The sequence below is a fragment of the Manis pentadactyla genome, chromosome 2, assembly GCF_030020395.1.
Source record: "Manis pentadactyla isolate mManPen7 chromosome 2, mManPen7.hap1, whole genome shotgun sequence".
Lineage (NCBI taxonomy): Eukaryota > Metazoa > Chordata > Mammalia > Pholidota > Manidae > Manis > Manis pentadactyla.
Window position 1 is genome coordinate 107,539,828 of NC_080020.1, and position 23,796 is coordinate 107,563,623.

Genomic DNA, 23,796 nt, shown 5'->3' on the forward strand with positions numbered 1-23,796 from the left:
ATATAATTTCCAACTGTGAATGACCTGTTTCACTGACAACTCCTTGAGGAAGTTCGACAGCTCAAAGGAAGAGGAAAGTTAAGTCAGTCATGGGATGGGACACAATGATATGTGCTATTTTGGTCAAAATTACCCAGCAAGTCTGTCTCAATTTTCAGCTTGAAATGGGGAAAACAAATGGACACCAATTTCTAGGTTCAGTTCAGCAGGAAAGTTGACAAATTTCTGCAGAATGGAGTGTGGGGCTCAGTTATGAGGCCCCGAGGGGGCACGTAGACCAAGCCTCCGGCCGGAAATGCTGGGGGAGCCCTGGCCACCTCTGACTCTCCACAAACCAGGTTTGTGCTTTCTTTGCAGACAGACATCTGGTGCTTTTCTCTTGATGGTGTCTGTATTTGGTAATGTTTTCGTAAGGCAAAAAGCCTTACTCAGCTAACACCCTCCACAGTATGTGATGAATCAAGATATAAAAGGAACAAATGGCGTCCTCAAGGAAGGCCCACAGATGGATGCCAGCCCCAGGAAGGTGCTGTTTCCAGAAGGAAAGCACAACAAACACCACCGCACCGTCCTGGCAAAGCGAGGTGTCTGTCAGTTTCAGTGCGCGTCAGAGCTCTCTAAGGTCTAGAAGCACTGAGCAGTGAAGGAAAGACAAACAAACAGTGACCAAAAGCAGAGAATGACTCCTGCAATGTATTTATGTAAGGGCTTTACATGCTGGCCTTATAAAGTGAACTTGCTATAGCCTCTCAGGAGCCCAGGGTCTCCTGGGCAGGAATCTCTAAAGGAAGGAATGGCCCTTCAGAGCTCTGGACAAGTTTCTTAGGGAAGGTGACTCCTTGCGATGGGTGCTGAACTTGAGATGAAAAGGCAATGCAGGGGAAGGGAAAGGGCAGATGAAGCCAAGGGAAGGGTCGCACGAGGGTGTGAGGTGAGACAGCTGGACCTGGCAAGAGCAGCAGTCTGTTGGGAGTGGGCACAGCTGAGCCAGGCTGTGTGGCGTCAGGGGCAAAGTCGGGGGCACACTGGGGATGGTTTTTGATCCTGCCAACACTGCAGAACCTCTGTCTTGCAGGCCCTGGTGTCCCTCATCCTGCCTGCCCAGGGGAGGCCCTGAGACGAGAACTAACTGCGAGCCAACCGTTCCTACTTCTGCCTGTCCTGGACACAACCTCCCAACAGCAACAGCATGGATCTAGACCTTGGTGTCTCTGTCTGTAAAATGGGGACAGTAACAGCAACTACACACACAAGATTAAATCACCTAGGATATGGGATACACTAAATGTGCAATGTAAGAACAGCTTAGTAAATGTCAGATACTCTCCTCATTGTTACTGTCACTGTCACTGTGTTGCTGTTAGCCTGAAGGCAAGGGCACATTGCTTCCTGTGGAGAACTTGATGGTGCTTTTACATTAGAGTTCATAAGCTCAGGACTTTGCACATGTGAAGACAGGGTGCTGCTCTCAGCCCAGCAAGGCCCGCACTATTTAGGTCCTCCTGTGTGGGCTGTAAGTAGGCAGTGGGGCTCTGAGGGCAGGGGATGGAAATCCATTTTGTGTCACAGATTTAGCTTGAAGCTAAATGCAGTCAATTCCAGTTCTTGTAAGTGAATTCTCAACTCTATCATTTAGGGAGCTAGAATGGGAGAATCAGTGCCAAGTATCATCATTTACCAATGGCGCAGCGTGGCATTAAGGACCAGCCCCGAACCCACAGTGCAAACCCAAGTAAGTAAACTGAGGTACTGCATATGGCGACCAATTTACCCAATGACAGGAGATAATGTAAAGGTCTCGCTTGACATTGGCCATAAATAAGCACTGGCTCACGTCAGCTGTTGTCACTATTAGTTTATGGTCATGATGACAACAGTGATGATGTAACTGTCATGTAATCTATTTCGAGACTTTCTCCGACTGTGGTAATCTTTGCAATATATGTGTATATCAAAATATTCAGTTGTAACTTAAACTTACATAAGGTTTTATGTCAATTTTATCTTAATAAAGCTGGGATGGGAAAGACGGCCTCTGAGAGGAGAGGTTTTGCTTTCCCCCTGGGGCAGTGTTGTTGCCCTCCACCCCTCAGCCCTGGGAGCCGCTATTTGCCTGTGCCCTGCAGTACACAGTGAGTTTCTTGAGGCAGGTATTGCTTTCTTTGTAGCCTCAGTTAGGAGCACAGGGCCTGGCACCTACTAAAATAATAAAGTTCACAAAATAAATGAGGCAGGTAAGGATGAATTACAAATGTTTTAAACTTTGGCTTCTGGGCTAAAAGGGAATCAAATAAAAATACGTTATTCTTAGTAAATTGTGCCTCTCCTTGAAAATCTCAAGTTTGCTTGACTACTTTTCCTGTCTTTTTGAAGACTGTTTATCCTTGAGCATAGTCCAGAAGTTTCTCTGCTCAGATTTTTAGATTCCAACCTCTAAAGCCCTTTCCAGACTCACTTTTGCCTCTCTTTTCTGCCTTCCTGTCAAACTATGATCACCATCACTGAAGAGTATTCAGTTTAAAGTCCTTGTCTCCTTCCAACCTGCCTGTCAGTAAAGCTCAAGCTCAAGTTCACTGTCTGGTCACACTGATGCTATGCCCTGGACTGTTCTGTTGCCTGTGAAGGGGCTGGCTGATGGTAAAGTCAAAAAATGTGTGTGAGTGCTTTTATTTCACATTTACTGGGCACCTAAAATGCACCAGGCATTTTAAGGTATTAAGCACATTTTATGGATGTTCCCATTTTACCTTCACAGCAGCCCTCTAAAGTGGGTATTATTGTTAGTTACATTTTATGGATGAGGAATTCAAAGCTCAGACAAGTTAACTAACTTGTCTAAGCCTATCCAGCAATTACATGGTAGAGACCCAATCTGAACTGCAGCAGGGTTCTGACTCTACTGTTTCCCAACTTGCCTGATCAAGAGATACTGTGGCATTTATTAAACATATGATTCCAGGTCCTGTATCAGATCTACAGAATCTGAATCTCTAGGGCCCTGGTCAATCTGTGTGTTGGCAACATCCTGAGAATCTGTAGGTTTACCTTGTACTCCCCATCCCCCAGCCACGTGGTTTTTGTGGCAAGACATGTTTGGGAGACTCTGTATTACCCACTTCCTTACTCTGGTCTGAGTCACTGTGTCTTCTGTGGGGCTCTACTTCTAGGGCCCCCCCACTGTGTGCCCACAGCTGGTGCTCATGAGGAGGCACTTGCTAGAATACAGGCTGATTTATTTGAATGCTTCTAACATTCTGGTAAGTTATATTGAAGGGGCCAGGTTGCTGAGACTTTGGGCAGAAATACCCCTCAGGAGTCAATTCACGAGGCCTCATGTGACATGCTGGCAGCCAGGCCTCCTCCTCCTGCTCTGCAATGAGTGACATCACACTGGTCCTGGGGCTGCGGCTGTCTTCTCGGCCATGGCTGGCTCAGGGCACACGGGGTCCTGGGCCTGATGGCAAGGACAGTGCTGAGCTGGAGTTTCCTTTCCTTGTGGATCACTGGCCTAACCGAATTCACATTCATAGTGCCTCATGAACTCAAGTGTGTTATCTTGTACACAGTATGACTCTTGGCAGCTCTCAAGAAGCCTGTGTAATCTGAACAGGGAATCTTTGGACCTTTCAGACAGGATTACCTCCCCAGATCTCCATGAGGTAGAGGGTTTCTTCTATATTTGAACAGTAAATTGCAGGGCATATTATGTGAGATGATTTAAACAAAAAAATGGAACCATGAAATGATGCTGATAGTTTCACATATCTTTTAATGCTAAAAAAGCTGCTTTGCAAATACACAGCAAGTTTGGGAGAGAATCCAGCATCATGAGAATATGCACATGCTGACATAAATCTGCAGTGGCCATATTTTATTGTAAATGTATTTTGAGAGTAGTTGGGCCTCACAGTAAGAAGAATCAATGTGCAATGAGAGTTCATAAAGACCTTCTTTCTTGTAAGACTACCTCTGGCTTTGTGGTATCTTCCATAAAGGAGGAAATTTTGTAATAACTTCAAGATTCACATATTCCTTTCCTGTCTAGCAGTGTGCTCCTTGGTGAGTTTTATTTAAAAAAAAATCCTCCTGACACAAGCTTATACATGTACTGAGGACATCTGCTTGCAATTAAAGACAGATACTAGGGCCTGAGTTTTCAAATGCAGCCTTTTGGGTGATGAGGCCCATTAGAGGTGCACACACGGGCTAAGGGGAACACACTGGTACTGGTTTTTTTTAAAGGAGTACTAAAAGCAGCAATTAATAAGAATGTTGGGTCTCAGCTGGCTTGCATCTTCCTTCGGCAAATTTGCCGAACAAATTCTCTGGCTCTCCCTGTCAACTGCTACAGGAACAGCGAAACACCCCACCTGGCTAGCTGCCCCTGACACTGCTTTTCATTATGGAGAACTGCAGGGGTTTCAACCCTGGGTCCTGGGCTGTAAGCCAGCCCACTATGCCATGTGACAGCAGGGACCCAGGGTAATCACAGGCATGCTAAGAGGAGCAGCCAGAATCACTGGTTGGCACTGGGCCCAGATCAATACAAGGCATGCCCATCAGCGCCATAGGACTGAGAATGGAAAGAGAGAGTATTAAAAGGTCAGACTGAGGTCGGGGGAGAGGTCAGAGTGTCTCTCTCCTTATAATGTCCTAAGTGTTTCTAATATGAGTGAATTCACTCATTAAAGCAACCAAGTCAGACTGACTTAATAAAGTCCAAAGCTCAGATGGTGACTCAGAGATGGTGTGCTGGATGGAGCTGGCACCTCCCAATTCTGTGTTCAGTGACATCATGTCATTAACTTGAAATTTGCCATAGTGGGAATATTTACACCATAAAAATTGGCAAATGCTAAAATCAAGGCTTTCTGCCATGTAAGCCTGTGGAAATCCCATCCACCTTTCATGGAGGAGTGTCTTCTCCTCCATGAAGTGTTTTTAAATTTTCTCCCATTTGGAATCCATCTCCCCATCCTTTGTGCTTTTGTAACACTTTTTGATCCTTAATACCTGGACCACGGCACTTATTCCCTGCCTAGTATCTTAGTTACCTGACTTGACCAATGAATGATAACCTCCTTCAAGTTTGAAGGCAAGGACCATATTCATCCTCCTTTTGATCCACCATATCATCAACAGGTCCTTAATATAGTAAATGCTCAACACATATTTGTGAACTAAGGCAACATGACTTTACTTATATTATTATTTTGAATATATCAGGCATCCGGTGGTCTCTAGAGACTGACTTTGCATAAAGGAAGATCCTAAAGTACATCATTAAATCCCATGACAGGTGTCCTGGGACAGTGGATACTCAAACTTGAGGCAAAGTCTGGGTATTTCAACTAATTTTCTTAGCATCTAGACCCTTACTAGTGTTTGGTGAGGGAAAGAATAATGACAATGAGATTGTTTAATTTCCTCACCTCCCCTGCTGTCACCTGGCAGCTGCATTTGCCTGGCTTGGTTTACAGCAGCGAGTCAGTCTGATATCAAGGTGGACAGGACTTGCTGCCCACTTACGAGGCTGTGGCAGGCAGTAGTGACTCTTAAGTCTTGGCAGTTGGTTGTTTTGGTGAACTCATCTTCTTGCAGGGACCAGGCATTGTTTCAGAAGAACAGCATGGTGAGGGTGTCCTAAGAAAGCAAACACTTTGCCAGAGGTTTTGAGGTGTGTTTTCCTCTCTCTGGGCAAAGGCATCTTTTACAAGCAGGTTGGTCTGGGCTCCTGCCATTCTGCCTCTCGTTTCCAAGGTTGACTCATCAATTTCCACGTAATATTTCTTGAACAAAATCCTGTTCCCCTAGGAAGTAGGTATTTGAGAGCTAGAGAAAATGGTCTTCAGTCAGAATTGCAGTGTGCGTGCCCTGACGATGTGCCAGGCACTGTCCTAGATGCCAGGCACACAATGCTAAAGACGGCAGATGGAATTCTGCCTTTCAGGGTCTACATGCTGGTGTGTGTGGGTAGACAGTAAAGAGGTAAGGAAAGAGATGATGCCAGGTAGCAGGGTAGGGTAGCAAGATGTGGGAGAGTGGCTGTGAGAGACCTGGAAGCAGCACATCAGACTACAGGCTTTAAGATGGGTGAAGGATAGCCAGGTGGCTGGTGTGGCAGAGCAGAGGGAGGGGACGAGGGAAGAGCATGAAGTGGCAGAGGTGCTGAGGGCTGGGCCTTCCATGGAGGACCTGCAGACTGCTCACCATGTCAGGTTCCAGGAGAAGGAACGTGTAGGGCTGGAGCTGCTGCTGCTGTCAGACGTGTCCCATTATGGTGTGTGTGTCCCACCGGAATCCTCCATACTAGTTGGGGGTTGGAGAGCATCGGCATTGGGTACTGAGGCTATTTGGTATATGGCTTTAACTAATGAATTACCTCTATCCCACTACACTTGGTTTGGATTATAGACACAAACCACAGGGCCATTTGTTTGTTCAAGACATATTTATTGAGCACCTATCATGTGTAAGGCCCTATGCTAGGTATTGGGACATGGTGGTGAACAGACCACCACAGGCTCCCAAGTTGATTTCTCTCTATTCCCCTAATAGGCATATGGGTCCTTAGCCCCAGACCAATGCATCTCCTTGCCATCTGGCACATTCCTGATTCTAGGTAATTGTCCACCCTATATCATTCTCCTTGCTTTCTCCAGAATGGGGAGAAGATCAGAGGTAATTCTCATCTACAGAGTGGGGATAATAATTCAGGAAATGAAATAATGTACATTAAGTGCTTCACAGAACGTCTGGCACATAATATTTATGATTATGATTGCCTCTAAATTAATGGGATTTATTATCTGATACTTACATCCTATGCTGCATCTTGCACTATTTAGTTTGCATGTATTTATGTTCTTGCCTCAGATTACAAAATCCCTTGAAGTAGGAACCTTATTTGATCCTTTCCAAGCCTGCACACAGTAGGCCCTCAATAAATATCTGTAGAATGATGGCTATCTGGCCTTTTATTTTAACAACCTCTCCTTTCAATTATTTTTTTTCAGATGAAAGCCTTCTTAGTTAACAAAGAGTCTTAACAGAGGGTCATGTACATTTTCTAGACATATTTGTCACATTTATATACAGTAAAAAAACCAAACTGGAAAACTTAGACATAGCTTCTCTCAGATACTTGGCTCAAAATTTTTAGATCCATTTTTAGAAGGCCAATTTTGGAAAGAAATTGTTGAAACTCTGCTCTGTGGCTAACGAATATGGGTCTAGCTCCAAAAATTATTTTGCAGTGGATAATGGAAGATCTACCAAAAAGTGAATGGAGATGGATAAGGTGACACTCTACTAGAGACACGTACCTTGGCAGCAGGTACCTGATGCTTGTTTTTTTGAACTTTGTCCTTTCATTGTGCCTTCTGTAGCTCTTGGCTCTGGTGAGAAGCAACCCTGATAGGTGCTGAACCTTAACTCTAAATCTAACTTTAGTTTCCAAAATAGACACTTAAAATTAGAGTCAAAACAATCAAACTGCATGACATCAGTGAAAAGTGGGCAATTATACTGGGCATGAAAAAAATTTTTATGACATTTTTTTCTGGAAGGAACAGGTTTCAACTGAAAAGTAGCTACATTTCTTTGCAGCTATAGGGCAGGTAAAGTTTTACCTTCTAGAATATAAGTTCTGTCTCCTTGCTTGAATTATGTTTAATGTGATGATAGGACATCAAGAAAAAAATCAAAGGCCTTACTGATAATCCATATGTGGCCACTGCTCTGGCCATAAATGCCTTGCACGGTGGGTTTTTGTGTCAACCTGAAGGGGCACTCTGCCCATAGGCTTTCTGGCGGGACAGGGACACTGTATGGCTTTAAGTGTTCCCTGATTGAATGTGGGAAAAGCAGCAGTTAGCCAAGTTCTGAACAGAGTTTTCATTGTGCTGAGGCCAGGGGGTGAGGGGAAGGGAGAGGGACAGGACTCCCACAGAGCTTCTGTCCTGCTCCACTTTCTGGAAGATGTAAGTTAAAAAGGCTGAGGAGGACACCTTTGGGTAGGTGGGGCAAAGGAAGATCTGGCACTTTATATAGTTCAAGTCAGGGTCTGTAGCAAGTGTAAAAAAATTAATATATGTAGTTATTTAAATTTAAATTGTAATATTTAGTTTAGATTTACATTTACATTTATATTTAATGAACTTCCTAGTAGCAGTTAGTGCAATTGAAGAGCAACCAAAATAACATGTATGGACATTTGGATCCCAACTGAGTCCTGTCTGTTATTAGTCCCCTGCCCTAAATTGGAAAAACCTGACTTGCCTAGTGTCTTATTAATGGGAGCAGTAGGCAGGGAAAAGGAATCTAGAGAAGCCAGAAATGGTTGGGGCGCCAATATCATTTCAAATGAAAAACAATGACAATGACATTTCTCTTTCTAAATAACATCAAAAGAACAACAAAAAAACTTCTGGAAATATACTCAATTTTGGGTTCTTAGGAACTGTGCTTGCACAATCTTCTCTCCTATTCCTGGATCTTTAAGCCCTGCCTGAATGACTGACTCCATTACCCAGTTTCTTCTCTTTTGAACCCACTTCCGTTGTGCTTCTGAGCCTTCTCCACTACCGAACCTGTTTCTGTCAGATCCAGTGGTCTCTTCTCATTCCTCATGTAACTCAGCTTTTCAGGTGCATGTGACCCAGCAGACCACGGCCTTAAAGACATGCTCTTTGCCTAGCTTTTCATGATGCCAAATCTGCTTGGTTCCCCTTTTTCCTCACTGGCTGCTCCTTCCTGGTCTCCTCTCTAGGCTTCTCTTCCTCTGCTTAACCCCTAAATATTACTGTGTCACAGCCTCTTTGCTTCCTTAGTCTTTTTTTCTTTTCCTCCTTCAAAGGGAATCTCAAGTCTCCTGGCTTTAAACATCATCTCTAAGATGATGGTTCCACATTTCTGTCTTCGGCCTGAGCCTCTACCTTGAAGTCGAGACTCTACTCAGCCTCTTGGGCATCTTCACTAAATACTCGGTAGATATCTCAGTCCTAATACAGAACTTTTGATTAATCCTTGACAAAACCCTCCTTCTCAACTCTTTGCTACCTTTGTAAGTTATTTCACCACCCATCTTGGTCCTCAGGCCACCCTTTCTCCTCACTTTTCCCCTGCCTTCTGCTCCCTCACTGAACCCATCAACCAGTTACGTCAGTGCCATCTCAATTTACTTCTCTCCATCTGCTTTGCTATTATTATAGCCCAAGCTTTCAACGACTTTTGCCTGGACTATCATATAGCTTCCTAGCGGGTCTTCCACTTTCACCTTTGCTCTCTTTCAATTACCTATTGAAACATTCAACAGGGTGACTTTTTAAAGCATAAATCACATTATGTCACTTCACTGTCTAAAATTCTCCAATGGCTTTCCGTGTAATCTGAGTAAAGTCCAAACTCCAATAATGATTAACATCCCTTGTGTAGTAAACATGGCTAGTTGCCTGGCCTCTGCCTTCCCCCTTCCCCTTCCCCAACAGTCTTGAGGTTGTTCAGGTAGCCACTCGTTCCCAAGCAGCTCATGTGCCTCAGGGGAAGCTGACCCAACCCCAGCTCCAGAAGTAGGTAGACCTGAATGGAGGGTCATTCACATCCTCTTCCGAAGTTCAAGGATGAGGATGGCCCAAAGCGGATCTTACTGGGGGATTCTAGTGAAAAATGTTATGGGACGACATAGTTGCCTTGCTTCATCTGCGTCACCCCAAGCCTTAAGGTGAAGCTACTACACGTAAGATGGCAAAGACAAGAAAACTTCTGGAAAATGAATTTGGAGCCACTGGATTTAGTCAATCCAAAGCATGCCCTATCTCTGGTTTTCTAAACGTGAATGGATTTTCCTACCACTTAGGTCAGTTTGAACTGTGCTTTCTGACACCTTCTTCTGACCCTGACTGACACATTCTAAGAGTGGTCCCTGCTCTTCTTTCTTACTTCTTGTGCCAATGTCTTCCTAACTTAGGCCCCAGCTCTGAAACTTGCCACGCCTACTCAGCCCTTGTTGTCCCTAGCACCCAAAGGATTTTTGCATGATTGGCTTAGGCCTTAGCTCAAATAGTCCCTTCCCAAGGTGCTTTCTCTGACCAAATAATATAAAAAAGAGGCATCCCCAGTCACTTCTGGGACATAATCATGTTTTGTTTTCTTCGTAGCCCTTATTTATCTTTGCCTTGAGTTATTTTATTCATTTATTTGTATTCTTTTTGTTTTCCTATCTTCTCCTCACTAGAATATAAGGCCAAAAAAAGCAAGAATCTTCTCTCCTGGCACAAAGTATGCATTCTATAAATATTTGTTGAATGGATTAATGCATGAGTGTACCTCTGGCTTCACAATAATGGGGACTTTATCTACTTTCTGCTTGTTACCTTATCTGCAACAGATTTAAAAGTCTTAGGCTATGTGTTCTAGAGATGAATCTGTAACTATTTTCTTGGAAACCCTGTGACAATTCCTTAAAATTAGCAACAAAAAAGTGGTTGTTTAGCTGGGCATAAAAGGTGTATATCTGTTACCACAGGCAGAACTGTTGAATGCAAATAGTTGGCAATCTAAAGAGTAGCTAATGGCATCATCACTGTGTTCTTGGACTCTCAGACTGAAAATTTGGGGCTTACAATTCCTCCTTTTCCTACTGGCTATCAGAACATAAATTGGTTCTTTCTTTCCCATACGTTTCTTAGGCTCCTTCCTTCTTCTCTTTCCAACTTAACACTTTCCTAATGAGGCCTCATTTCTTCACCCATGCCTTACTCCAAAGTCTTCTGTTATCTCTGCCCAGAGCAAGTATTCTACTCCATTCTTTGTATTCCTGTTGGATTCATCTTACTGAAATGCTATTTCATTCTGCTGGGCCCCTGCTGTGGACTCAAATGGGTGCCTCTCACTTGCTGGATTAAGCTCAAATTCTTCAGCCCAACATTCAAAGTGTTTCTTCCTAAGGCACTGCATTGCTCCTCCGTCTTCTCCTCCACAACTTAGTGCAAACACATGCCTCAGTCATGATAGCATCCTTATGCTTGTCAGCTGTGTCCTCTTTTGTATCTCTTTAACCTTTTTTCTCTTTATCCTCTGCTGCTGAAATTTCCATCCTTCCCTCCCTAAGCAAAATGTCCAATTCCCTGGAGAACACCTCTCCTTCATAAAACCTTCCCTGACAATTTGCTCCATTTTGACAATTTTTGACATTTCACCCCTCCCCTTGAACTGGCTACTGAAGTTCTCCATCAGTGATTTTTCTTGAAAACATTGCTGAGGAGGAACATGGAATGCAAACTATTTGTATGCAGTTCTTATCATTAGGATGATCTCTCCAAACAGGAAAATGTGACCCAAGGGTCTGCTATAAATGAGTAGCCCAACAGTGTTAGAGAACACAGAGACTTCCAAAAAAGTTCTTGAAGTGATGTTGGAATGTGGACTATTTGTGATACTGATTTCCAATAATTAGAATCTGTCCAAAGCTTCTAGGAAATAATTTACATTGTTATCCCTCCTTGGATACTTTCTTAACAGTAGAATAGCACAAATCGGTATATTTTAGAAATATTAAATTTGTAGTCAATTTTCTTTAAAACCAACTAAGTATTTATTTCTACAAATTTCTATTTCTAGAGTACAGTTTTAGCAGCTAACCTCCTATTTTTCTTTTTTTTTACCTACAGTGTTTATTATTCATGGCTGGTGGCATGTATAAAGGTAAGTGCAGCATATGTCTATGTTGCCTGAAAATGTCTTTAAACCCATTTCTTGATAATGAAAAATAGTGAGATGAAAAACTGTCATGATTATACATAATCATCTCAGTCAACACATTTATAGTGAGCATTGCCTAAATGCCTAGCTCTTTGCTACGTTATCTGGGCTAAGAAAAAGTAGTTCAAGACATGCTTCCTGGGCCTAGAAGTTATAGTTGAGTTGGGGGGCAAACCTAACAGACCAGATGCTACCAGAGGCTCCTAAGGGCTATAATGTTTAGAAGTTGTTAATTCAAAAGGAGCTTGGTAAGTGGGAGATCAACCAGGAACAGCCTGATAACTTTTAAGGGAAATGATGGAACTTGAATTGATTTCAAAGGCTTTGTGGACTGGAGGATGCAGATAGATGCACAGGTGAATAAAATAACATACCCTAGGGCAATGATAAAAGGGCAAGACTGGTTTATTGGAGCATTACTAGGGACAAGGGATGGCTGTAATGGGAGAGTGTCTGGGAGGAGATAGAGGAAAAATTGGACATTTAGTGTCCAATGAGTCAGATGGCCTCAAAACACAGGCTTGAAGCATTTGGCAAAATGAGCCATTGAGATTCTTGAGCTAGAGTGTGGTAGGACAAAAGGGCTGTTTTAGGAAGCTGGGCTCTTCAGCTGCGTGCCTGGGGGATTGGGGAATTCAAGGGGCTCTTGCAATGGCCCTCGAATGACCTCTGAGAGCACTGAGATCATATCCATTATTCTCTATTGTTCCTACTTGTTCAGAAGACCTTGACAAAATAAGGCTCTCTCCAGATGACTTGACTTCTGCGTGAAAGATTCCTGCTCCACCTCTCCTGCCAAGTCTCCCGTGGACCATTCCCCCTTGCTTCTCTTCTTCAGTGAATGATGACCCACTCTGCAGTACTACCCTCACCCTCGTGACCATGAAGTGCTAAAACACAAGTGATCCCAAATTTGTGACAGCTGAAACATCAAGCCCAGAAGGGTCTAAAAACACAAATGTTTGCTTTGAAAAGTTTTGTTGCGAGATAAAAAACAGAACAGTATAAATTTCTATTGAAGGTTCCCTACTTTCCTGCAAAGTGGGCTGTGTCAAGTTCCCCTTTCCTTCAGTTGGTGCTTCTTTAGTTTCACATTGGAAAAGTCCTAGAAAGTTTCAGATACTTTCACTTAATAGAAAAATCTCATTCTTGTATTAAAGACTCAGTCTGTTCATTTTAACATAGGGCTGCTCTGGCAGAAAACAGAGTACAAGGCCCCAGTCTACCCATTAGGTTAGCATTTACTTGCTTCCTCTTTGCAGAAACCACTGATCAAAAAGCTTCTGGCAAAAAGTTTAAGAACTAAAAAAGAAAATATTTCCTTTATCAGTACAAATAACTGAAAGTTATGAGGCTTTTATGACGGCAGAATAAATAACTGTTTCTACTTATTCATTAAGTTGACAAATAACTGATAACTTACTACACCTACACTGTGACTGGCACAAGTCAAAGCACTGAGTACACAACACTGAAATATCCCTGCTCTCATGAAGGTTATATTCTAGGGAATTAGATTACGATGCAAAAATTATGATATAACTTTGGAAAATAACCAAAATCTTGGTTAAATCTGTTGTATATAGAACTCAGTAATTGACCAACACAACCATAAATTGGATATAAAAACAGTTTCTGGATAATTTAAAATGTAAACCCAAGTAAAAGTCAGAAGTGACAGCACTACATTCTAAATGCATATTTCTAACAAAGGTTCAAGTTTGCATGGTGGGTTTTTTATGCCTCCTGCACTCATTTCTCAGTTAACAGCTGTACATCAATGTATGCACACAAAAATATCCTTATTTTTTCCATAGCATTTTTCACTGTGGTGTTGAGAAAACCTGAAGGGCATATTCATGTGAGCCACCCAGGTACAGATTTCATGTGAAGTAGGTGTGAATTTTCGGCAAAGTCACCAGGGTGCAAGAATGCCACATTACTGTACTTCTCTGTGATTGATTTCAGTCTGTCTGAGCCTTCCCAACTCTTACCATGTTGGTGGATATTCAATTTCTGCTGTTTCCTCTGGAAATAACTCTGTTTCTTATTCCTGGGTCAAGTGAGGGTCTTTGGAGATCTTAGACAGAGATAAATGTTTACAAAAAATGTGTCCAGTGTCTGTCTTTCTTCTCCTCAGGTCCCAATTCTCTTTAACTCCAAAGAAGCTCACCTCCCTCCCCAGTATTTGTAGACAAGTGTAGGAGGAGGAGTCCTGTTCTAGACCTGCAAACTCCCAGGGAATCAAGAAAGAAGACGTGGCTGACTATTGGAATGGGAGCTGGAACAAAGCACAAATTAATGCATCAGTAAATGCTCTGGCCATGTTTGAAATGTAAGTGGCACAAGTCAAAGCACTGAGTACACAACACTCACCTTCCATTCTTACTAAATGACTCAGAAGTGTTGAAAGGCGGCAATGTTCATCATTATTTCCTTGGACTTAAAACCTACAATAGAGTAGTAATTTGTGCTCCATGCAGAAAACTTGCTCTATGTCTGATAGAGCTTGCTACTCAAAGTACTGTAGTCTGTGGGCTAGGAGCGTCAGTGCCCCTGGGGGCATGTTAGGCACGCAGAATCTCAGGCCCCACCTGGAACCTTTGGAATAAATCTGCATGTTAACCAGTTCCCCAGGTGATTTATATGCATCTTAAAGTTTGAGAAGCACTTCTGTAGGTGGTTTTTCTTCCCTTTTTTCTTTCCAGTTTCTCAAGCAGGCATAATCCTTGCATTTCATATGGGCCCTGAAAAAGACCTTCCCAGTGGGTAATGATCATTAAGCTTTAAAAGGGGCTTCTTTTTGCTCTGTAGTACTTGGAGGAAAAGTGTGCCACAACATCTGGGATCAGGTAATCAATAGACTCCCAATGGGAAGAAAGTTCACATTTTTTTTCTGGAGGCAACAAGGCATAGTTACACTCTGGTTCTATGTTTGTGCTGCTAATTTTACTAAACGGTATATGGAGGGACTTCTGAGCTGGGATCTCTAAACTGTAATTTGAGAAATGAGAGATCAGCATCTGGTCCAGGTCCCAAACACAGCTTACTGACTGCTATCTACAGACAACAAGAAAAGAGTGCTTTGAGCCAGGGTACAAGTAGTTTTCAAAAGTCATTAGACTTGAGAAAATTCTATTTGGCCTACAAAGTTTGCATTTGGCTCAACCATTTACACTTTGCAATGCCTGTTTATTTTCCAACCAGATATCCTGTTCTCCTAATGTCCCTAACTTTAGTAAGCCAAGTATTGGGAAAATTTGCCTGTTATAAATACCCAATTCTTCCCCACTTGTCACTCCAGTGGCGATTAATTAGAGAAGAGAAACAGATTTTGGTTAACATTAAAAGAAAATCATTTCCACATTTCATGATATTTAGGTATGTCTTTCACTCATTCATCGATTCATTTCCATTTTTGTCCACTTTTAAGTAGCAGTTTTTAAAGAAATTTTATGTCTTCAAGTTATGTCAATATCAAACATCTGAAATAATTTACAAGTGACATATGCCCTTTTTAAATTAATGATGCTCTCCACCTTATGTAGCTTTCCATAGTGGTACCTGGTATAGAGTGCTACCAAAAAATGTTTGGTTTGTGCATTTCTTAAAAGCACCTATCAAGTGGCTATTATGCATCCAATAATTACCAAGCCTAGATTAAACAAAGTAAAAGGCAAATGTTGTGTGTGTAGGACAAATTCCCATGCTTAAGTAGGAACAGCTTAATTCCAGATGGGAACACACACAGCAAACCAACGGCAAGGATGAGTTAGAACTGAAGTCTTCCTACAGGGCCTTCCCACAGTGTTGTCTGATGAGGTGCTAACTAGGTCAGTGACATGGTTGAGATCATTTAAAGTTGGAGCAGTCTGGGAAACCTCCACGGATAAAGTAGGACTTGAAGTGGACCCTGAATGTAGGAGTCAGAGGAAGAAAATTGTCAAGAGGGCACAGTCATCAATAATATTATGTACTTATTTTGATTTTGAATCAGCTCTATCTAAAATAACTATAAAAGAAAATAATTTCTCCTCTGGAAGAGCAATTTGGAAGTGAATCACTGCATTCTGTGAGTAAGTGAGGCTTGATTTGCAGAAAGTCTAGATGCCAAACTTATACAGAGAGTAGGGGACCCTATGCTGAGAATTTTTAACCAGGGCTCACTACAGACAACAATGCCGGTGAGGCTCAGGACGCTGGAGTCAGATGGAAATCTCCCCTGGGAGGTGTAGTTCTCATTTTGAGAGCAAGTGCAGTTCTAATTTAATCCAGAAGGACAAACAGCTTCCCACATCTTTGTTCAATCAAATGCCTTGAGCTGAAATTCCTCTGAGCAGCCAGAAGTTTTATATTAGTAAAAATCTAAAGCAAATAAACAAATAACAAAAATAACACCACCTAGTAAGTAAACATCAGAAAAATATTTGAGCAATAATTAAACCACCTCAGAGATGCCTGGTCCAGAACCCAGTCGTTAGCAAATACAATCCTCACTGCAGTCTCTGCATTCCTTCCATTCTCATTCCTCGTCAGTTAACATTGATGGAATTAGCCTCTCACACTGTACTACTAAGTCAGAGTTATTATAAATTCTTACCCTTTATCCAAGGAATATTGTAAAACTTAAAAAAAAAATCAAAATGCCAGAAGAGAGTTTAATCTTTACCTGTGGGGCTATGTCTTAGGAAAGAACCAGAGAATGGATGTGAGGAACTTCCAATACTAATCCTCCATGTGAGGCAAATCACCTATCACTGTGAAAATTATTAATGTTATGACAAAATTAAATGGCTTCCTTAGCAGGTTTACTGGCAGAACATTTCTGAGAAATATTATGTCTGTAACTTTAGGTTAAATCAATGACATAGCTCATCTACCCAGAGACTTTAAGGGAAATGTTTATTTTTTTGAGTTCCTGCAAATCACAACACTAAGGAAAGGCCACGCTGATGTTTTCGCTCCACAGCTATTTTTGTAACAGGACTTAGAGGCATTCATTCATCACTGAGGCAGAAGAGCTGGTCCTGTGTGTATGTGTTCCAGACTTTCCTTTTGGAAAATAAAAACCTAAATACCTAAATTAGATGATTTTCAGTCAGCCTACTCTAAAAGCAAGCAAATAAGCTACTGTTTCTCTGGCATCTCAGAAAGAGCCATATTAAAACCAATGTACTAAGAATTTATAGACTATTATTACCACTGCTCGTCAACCTTAGTAAAGGCATTCGTGTTTTCCTCCCATGTTTTCCCATTCCTGTTGCCCCCTTTTCTATTGTTATCTCTGCCTTACCTCCAGCTCTTCAGTTCTGCATCCTTCATTTATGATAATTTCTGAGTATAGTTAAATACAACATTTCTTTTCCAACAAAACAACAAAATAATAAAAATAAATGACTTCTTTGCTGCATTGTTATCTATCACCTTACTGGATCAGAACTTTTGCATTTTGGAAATTTTGAATTCACAATAGGGAAAAACGGGGACATTATGTAACTTCACTCTGCACAGTGGCATGGGCACAGAGATATTTAATATGGAACAAAAATACTATCTGACATTTAATAACCACTTTTCATGGGCCAAACACCATGTTAAAGACTTTACAAAAGTCATCTCATTTAATTCAAGAGACAATCTCATGACACAATTGTGTGAGTACTCTTATTACCATCATTTTTAAGATGTGCATAGGGAGGCAAAGAGAGTGTGGGTAACTCACCCCAAGTCACGAGGTAGTGAGTACTAGAAGTGGGATTTTAAGCCTGGCAGATGCTCTAGAGCTCACATGTTTAAACCCTGCCATCTAGCTGGTATTTCTTATAGTATTTCTGTCTATGGATCTTCCAGTTTGATCATCAGAATCTGACAGCAGCAAATGAAAACAGCAAACAAAACAAAATGAAATAATTGATGGCTAGAGTTGGAATGAACCTAATTGTTAAATGGGCCATGGAAATAACTGGGACCCAGAGAGGTTAAAGGACTGATCAAAACCATACAACTAGTAAGTTGAACTGAAAATGTAATCTAGGTACTCAGCCTGGCCTGTTATGGCTCCTTCTACTCTGCTGGGCTCTTCTTTTCATCCTTGCCTCCTTAGTTACCACTCCTCTGCCGTAGTACTCCTCTCCCCCATGCAAGGCTCAGGGCAGGAATATGTTTGAAATCATAAAGACAGAGGAACTAAACTGCAGAGTTAAACTGGTGCACACTTTATGTAATTTTTTGATGGCTTTCTCTGTATTTACAAGGTATAACTTACAGGTTCTATGATAGATAACATTTTAATGAGAAGTAAGAATGTAGAAAAGGTACATATATACATATATACTGGATTAACTGGTTAAATGAGATCTTTTCACTCTGGATAGAATCTCAATCAATTCAGGCAATATGAATTGCATGTGTGTCTGGGGAGGACAGAGGTTGAGAGGATGGAGATAGTGATGTAATAGGACAGGAATGACTTTTAAAGTTGTTCAAAAGAGACGGAAACTAGTACCTCTTGCCTAGCAGACAAAAAAAGTGGTAAATTGGGTAGAAATTCTAGTATTTACTTTAGAATGGAGACTCATAAATATAGGGTCAAATTTTAAAACACTTAAAAAATCTAACAGATATTAAAAGGCATTCAGAGTTTAGAGGCAGGAAAAAAAGTGAAGTTGATGTCATTTCATTTCTGCTCCAAAATGGATGATGTCCTAAACACTTGTTTCTGGCAACTATTTAGGTTATGAAAACCAGTAGAGAAGTTGGGTGACTAACATTCATTTTATTCTTTGAAAAGACTGTGTATGACCTCTCTAGTTCTGGATTAAGGCTGGCACACATCTTTTTAAGGTTTCTGTTGTAAGTAACTTTTTAAATAGTAAAATTAACTATAATGACACTAAATTTAAAATAAGGAACATTACCACACTGGAGTTTCAAGGAATTACAATGTGAAAATTGCAGTTCTTGCCTTAAACACTGCCTATGGTTTGAATTTTTGGTAGAAAAGAAAGTGACATTTGTTAAAATAGTCCTTGTACAGATCCATGTTAAATAAAAGTTTTTCTCCAAATAAACTTTGAAGTGAAGATCTGAGGTGGTAGTCTATCAAAAATATGTTCCTTTCTTTGTACCCTTTGATTCTGAGAAGATAGGGAAAAAGATAAAAATTATAACAGCTGTAAAAATCTACATCTACATTGCTATGGACTGGTCTCTAAGGAGGAGGCCACTCATTTGCATGGAGAGGTTGTGTCTGAACATACATGGTAGTTTGATAAAATAAAACAATCTGTTAACTTCTAGCAGCCAGTGTTAACTACCTGCTGAAGAGCTATTTCAAAATAGTAACTGATTTACCACTCAGCCAGATCTTCTTCCTAAAATTTGATGCATATATTAATGGATTTTCAAATAAATGACAAACTTACAAAATCTTATCCTGAAGGAGTCTACAGTTCCTTCCCTCAACAGAAATGATCTCATCTACTATAAATTTGCCTCTGGTTGAAGTTCAGAAGTCTCTGGTTAGATGAAGGTACTTTTCAACTATCACACGAAGTCTCTGTGTCCTCCTATAACTCAGATAACCATCAGAAAAGGCAAACTTCCAGAGAGTCAGACACTGTTCATTTGCTCAAGAAGTGTTTGTTGGGTGCAACCTGAGAGTGTTGTCCTAAATACCAAGCTAGATACAGAGGTAAATCACACATGATTTATCTAAACTTTAAAAAGCTTAGTGTCTGACAGGAAAGATGACAAGTACAAACATACAGTAAAACTACTTTTTATGTATATATGTGTATTTTATATTCAAGATGTACATAACAAAGGGCTAAAATGGTTGAGAATCTGATGCAAAGAGTCTGGAAAGACTTTATGAAGACCATGGAAATATCTTGAAGATGTGGAATTTGTACCTGCAGAGAGTAAGCTCTTTATGGAACTACATCTCCTTCATTCAAGTTTCAGCTTAAATGCTGTCTCTTTCCTGACCACTGTATCAAAAATAGAACCCTCTTCTAATTCTCTGTCACAGCATCCTGTTCTTTTACTTTTGCCACTTGTATGATTGATAACTATGTATTAATCTGTTGTCCTGTTTCTCATCTGTTGCTCTTCCACTAGATTTGATGCTCCAAGAAGGCATAAATGACATTTGTTTTGTTTCCTAACATATGCCCAGTTCTAAGTATGGGGCTTAGCCCATGGGGAAAGCATAGTAAATAAGAATAAATTCTAGTTGAACAGTATGAGCAAAGAGACAGCAGTGGATAAACAAAAATCATTTAGGAAACAGCAAATACTTCAAATGAGTTGAAATATAAGGTAAAGTGAAGTGGTAATTAAGGTTGGAAGGTGGTTGGGACTAGATTGTGGGAGACTGAACTCCAAGCTAAGGAAATTTGGACTTCATTATTTAGAAGCAATAGCCATATTTTTCCAACCATAAATTCAGATATACTGTGTACTCATGGGCCAGTGGGAGTATCTGAAAAAGGACTGTTCCAGAACACCTGGGGTAGAAGATCACGTATGTGAGTACAGACAAAGGGAAAGCATAGAAAATTCTTTGAGAGAAGTGAAATGATAGTTGGAATGTGAAAATCAACCTCATAGCTAAAGAAGGGCCTTCTTCCATGTATTTCTTCATCTGAAACATACAATATCTCCAAATTTTGCTTGCATAGCCCATTGCCCCCAAAAGGTTTCAGTGGCAGGAGTGGTGGCCATGAAAAACAAACACAGCTCTCAGGTAACCCACTGCAGAAAGCACAGCTAGCCCACGCCGTCAGTGGCTGGCTCCGCGATCCGTCCCCACAGGATACCAAGGTGGGCCTCTTCCTCGAGGATGGGGGTTCCTCTGTCAGGCGACTCCCTGCTGGCTTTACCACTTTCTTAGCACTGTACTGCAACTAAGAGCATTCCTCTTTCCTTTCTTCCTTACTTTCCCCTTTCTGTTCCTTCCTTGATCTATTTTCTTCTCCACAGGGGTCAGACCTGCACTGGAGCCGACAGCTCTCCAGCCCTCCTCTAGCTCCATCTCCATTTTTTCTCACAGGCGTTTCCTCTAAAATAAATCTCCTGCACATCTAATCTCTCAGTAAATCTCTTGCAGGTTTGCATCTCAGAAAGCCAGGCTAACATAGCAGCCAAACCTTGCATGTCCAGAATCACAATAGCTTGAGAAAAATAAATGATTTCAACTGGCCGGCCACCAGCAAGCTGCTGAAGAGGCCCCCAAACACTGTACCATGAGCTTATGAGCCACTTAGTTTTGTTTCTTCTGAGTGAAGTGCATGTACTGGGTAGAGAGACTGGCAAGCTTCAAAATAAAAAGAGAGTCTCAAGGACTTAGACGGGTTCATACTAAGGTTAGATTCATTGCCAGTGGTGTGCTTGCCAAGCAGGACCCAGAGGCTGAAAAAATATGACTAATCTCAGCATCCAGGACTTTCTCTCTTAGATTTCATTCTCCCCTTGAACATGCTATCCACATATTTCCTGTATCTCTTTTAATTTCTGTTTGGTCTTTTGAAATTTCCTTTCCCTTCTTTGACACATAAGTAAAAAAAAAAGAAGGGTAACTCCTATTACACACTTAAAAATGCCACTTCCTACCATTCAAGGGCTTGCTGAGAGCCTTGGCTGTCAAGAGCCTTTCATGCCTCCTGATTACTATTTAAAGCCATGTTTTCAATTTAGTGACAGTCACTAAGGCCACTTCATCCTTGGAAGTTTTTCACAGTTACTAGGTCATTATTTCTCTCTTGAGCAAGGCACTAAGAATACAGATATCAAAGTTGCGAAGGGGGTTTAGATTTCAAGTGATGTCTGAAAATGATTAATCTTGAGAAAGCCAAAGATGACTGTATTCACAATAAAGCAGAAATGCATCTGGGCCAATTTTGTGTTCTCCTAACTTATTAATTTATTTCCTTCTTTGAACCTCTGATCTAGAACCTATTATGTCTATGAAATCAATCAAGACCCTTTGTTCTTTACCAGAGTTCTAAGGAGTTCCTGTGGGCAGACACCATTGGTTGGCTACCCAAAGTGCCCTGCCTATCCATGGCTAGACTGGGGTCAGCTTAACCTAGTTAAGGCATCCCATTCACCTTCACCAGATGCTCACCCTTCCGACAACCCTTGCACCTGGAAGTGGCAGGAGACAGAATTCTGACTAAAGAAACTTAAGTGGAAGCTGGCTGAGGTCTTCTGGAAAAGCTTGACGCTTTACAGCACAGACAGGTATAAGAGAAACACTTGCAGACAACACTGCCTTTGTCTCCATGTTCCAGCTGCCATCTGGTCATCACACAAGGATAATCATGAAGCCAAAAAGCCAACACACTCACGGCGAATCAGAAATCCACGAAAAGTCTGAGATCTTGATGACATCCTTAAACTGCCTAACCAAACCTGAGACCACCTGCTTCTAAATCTAAGGAAGCAGTAAATATCCATATGGCTTGACAACTGTTACTGGGATATTTTGTTACTTGCACCAAAGATCATTTAAAGCCCCCTCTCTGCCCCTCTGTTTCTGCAGAGACTGTTCCACCGTGACAGCTCTAGCCACGTGGCTCCTCTCTCACCACTCTTGTTAAACTCTTTGTTTATCCATCTCTTTCCCTCTTGGCTCCAGACTGATAAATTGGATTTCTACACAAATCGAGTTTTATTTTTTGACTCCACAATACTGATTGAGAGTTTTTAAAAATAAGTCAGTTAAAAGCTGCCGGAAAAAGCAGGGTAGGATTAGGCTGTAGGCATATAGATTTGTAATGGAAACAAACAAACCTTCTGCTTTCTACACTGGGTGGTAGAAGTGAAGATAGAATTTGGGTTTCGGCAACAGATGCAAGAAAACAATGCATAATATGTAGTTAGCTCCATGCCCTATTTCATTATATTCTCACTTTCTTTACATAGTGTAATTTATCTCTGAAATTTATTTATTTTTGGTTTGTTTAACTTGAAGTTCAAAAAATGAGGACTGAATGTTTTGCACTTTCAGTACCATACTTGTAACCAGTGACTTTCAACCTTCTTTGACAACAATCCACAAAAAGAAATATATTTTACATTTGACCCCTATGTACATCATTATGCCTCTGTATGACTAAACAATACTTATCATTACTATAAATGATACAATCTTACACACTAAAAAGTACAATATCTATCTTACTCTTCTGTTCTATGCTATTTCATTAAAAATACTAGCTGAGCCTTACTAAATAAATTCCACTGCAGTCTGATGGTTGCTACTTACAGTATAAAAAGCATTGTTAAATAACAGTTGTTAGTGAAAAGACCCTAAATCTATGACGTAAAAGTGTGGTCTAGTGGAGAGGGTAACAAAAATACTAATTAAAATGTGGACTGTTCAAGAGTTTAAAAAGAATTTTCACAGTCATTAATATAATTTAATAGCCAGAATTACCCAGTAAGATAGATTAGGCTTTCATTTCCATTCCTAGATAAGAAAATGAGGGCTCACAGTGATTCCACAATTTCCTCATGTTCATGCTGCCAAACAATGCAGAGATTTCCATCTTCTGATGCTGAACTTTAACTCTCAGTAGGTAATTAAAATCAGCCCAAATTAAACTGAGTCAATAACCTCAGCTGTAGAACAACAGAAATACCTGCCTCTTTCACTTTGCCAGGAAATCTCGAAAGTAGACCATGGTGTTGGATGTTTTCAACATTTGGAATTCTTAGGAGAAAGCAGTAAATTCTTAACAACATCAAACCTCTGCTGTTGCTACCTTTATATATGCTCTATGCTTCTGTTATTGTTACTACGCTGGAATGAGCCTCTTTCTTCTAACTCCCAACCCCTTCTTTGTTACTCGAATTAAGTTCCTTCTCTTCCAGGCAGTCATCCTGACCAAGTCCTGTCCACCCTGCACCCTCTCAGTTTTCTGAATTCCACCAGCATTTACACATCGCCACAGCATTTAGCAACTCATTATGATGCCTTGTTATTTTGCTTTTATTTTCTGTGTGTCAGTCTTTTCTGATTAGACTGTA

The 23,796-nt window shown here is 41.0% G+C and overlaps 1 protein-coding gene and 1 long non-coding RNA gene across 5 annotated transcripts in view; both read right to left on the reverse strand.

The window, feature by feature from the left end:
• Positions 1 to 23,796, reverse strand: part of GHR (growth hormone receptor) — a 251,391-nt gene that overhangs the window by 67,740 nt on the left and 159,855 nt on the right. The window contains exon 1 of one of the 4 annotated variants that reach the window (XM_036910894.2): positions 5,433 to 7,249. The exons of the other annotated variants lie outside the window; for them this stretch is intronic. Within the exon in view, the coding sequence (XP_036766789.2) occupies positions 5,433 to 5,460 (28 nt within the window). The 5' untranslated portion in view covers positions 5,461 to 7,249. Of the gene's footprint in view, positions 1 to 5,432; positions 7,250 to 23,796 lie in introns of those variants that run through there. 4 annotated transcript variants of the gene reach the window in all.
• LOC130681857 (uncharacterized) overlaps positions 16,641 to 23,796 on the reverse strand; it is a 36,857-nt gene continuing 29,701 nt past the window's right edge. The window contains exon 2 of the long non-coding RNA XR_008995066.1: positions 16,641 to 16,812. This is a non-coding gene — a long non-coding RNA (uncharacterized LOC130681857). The remainder of the gene's footprint in view (positions 16,813 to 23,796) is intronic.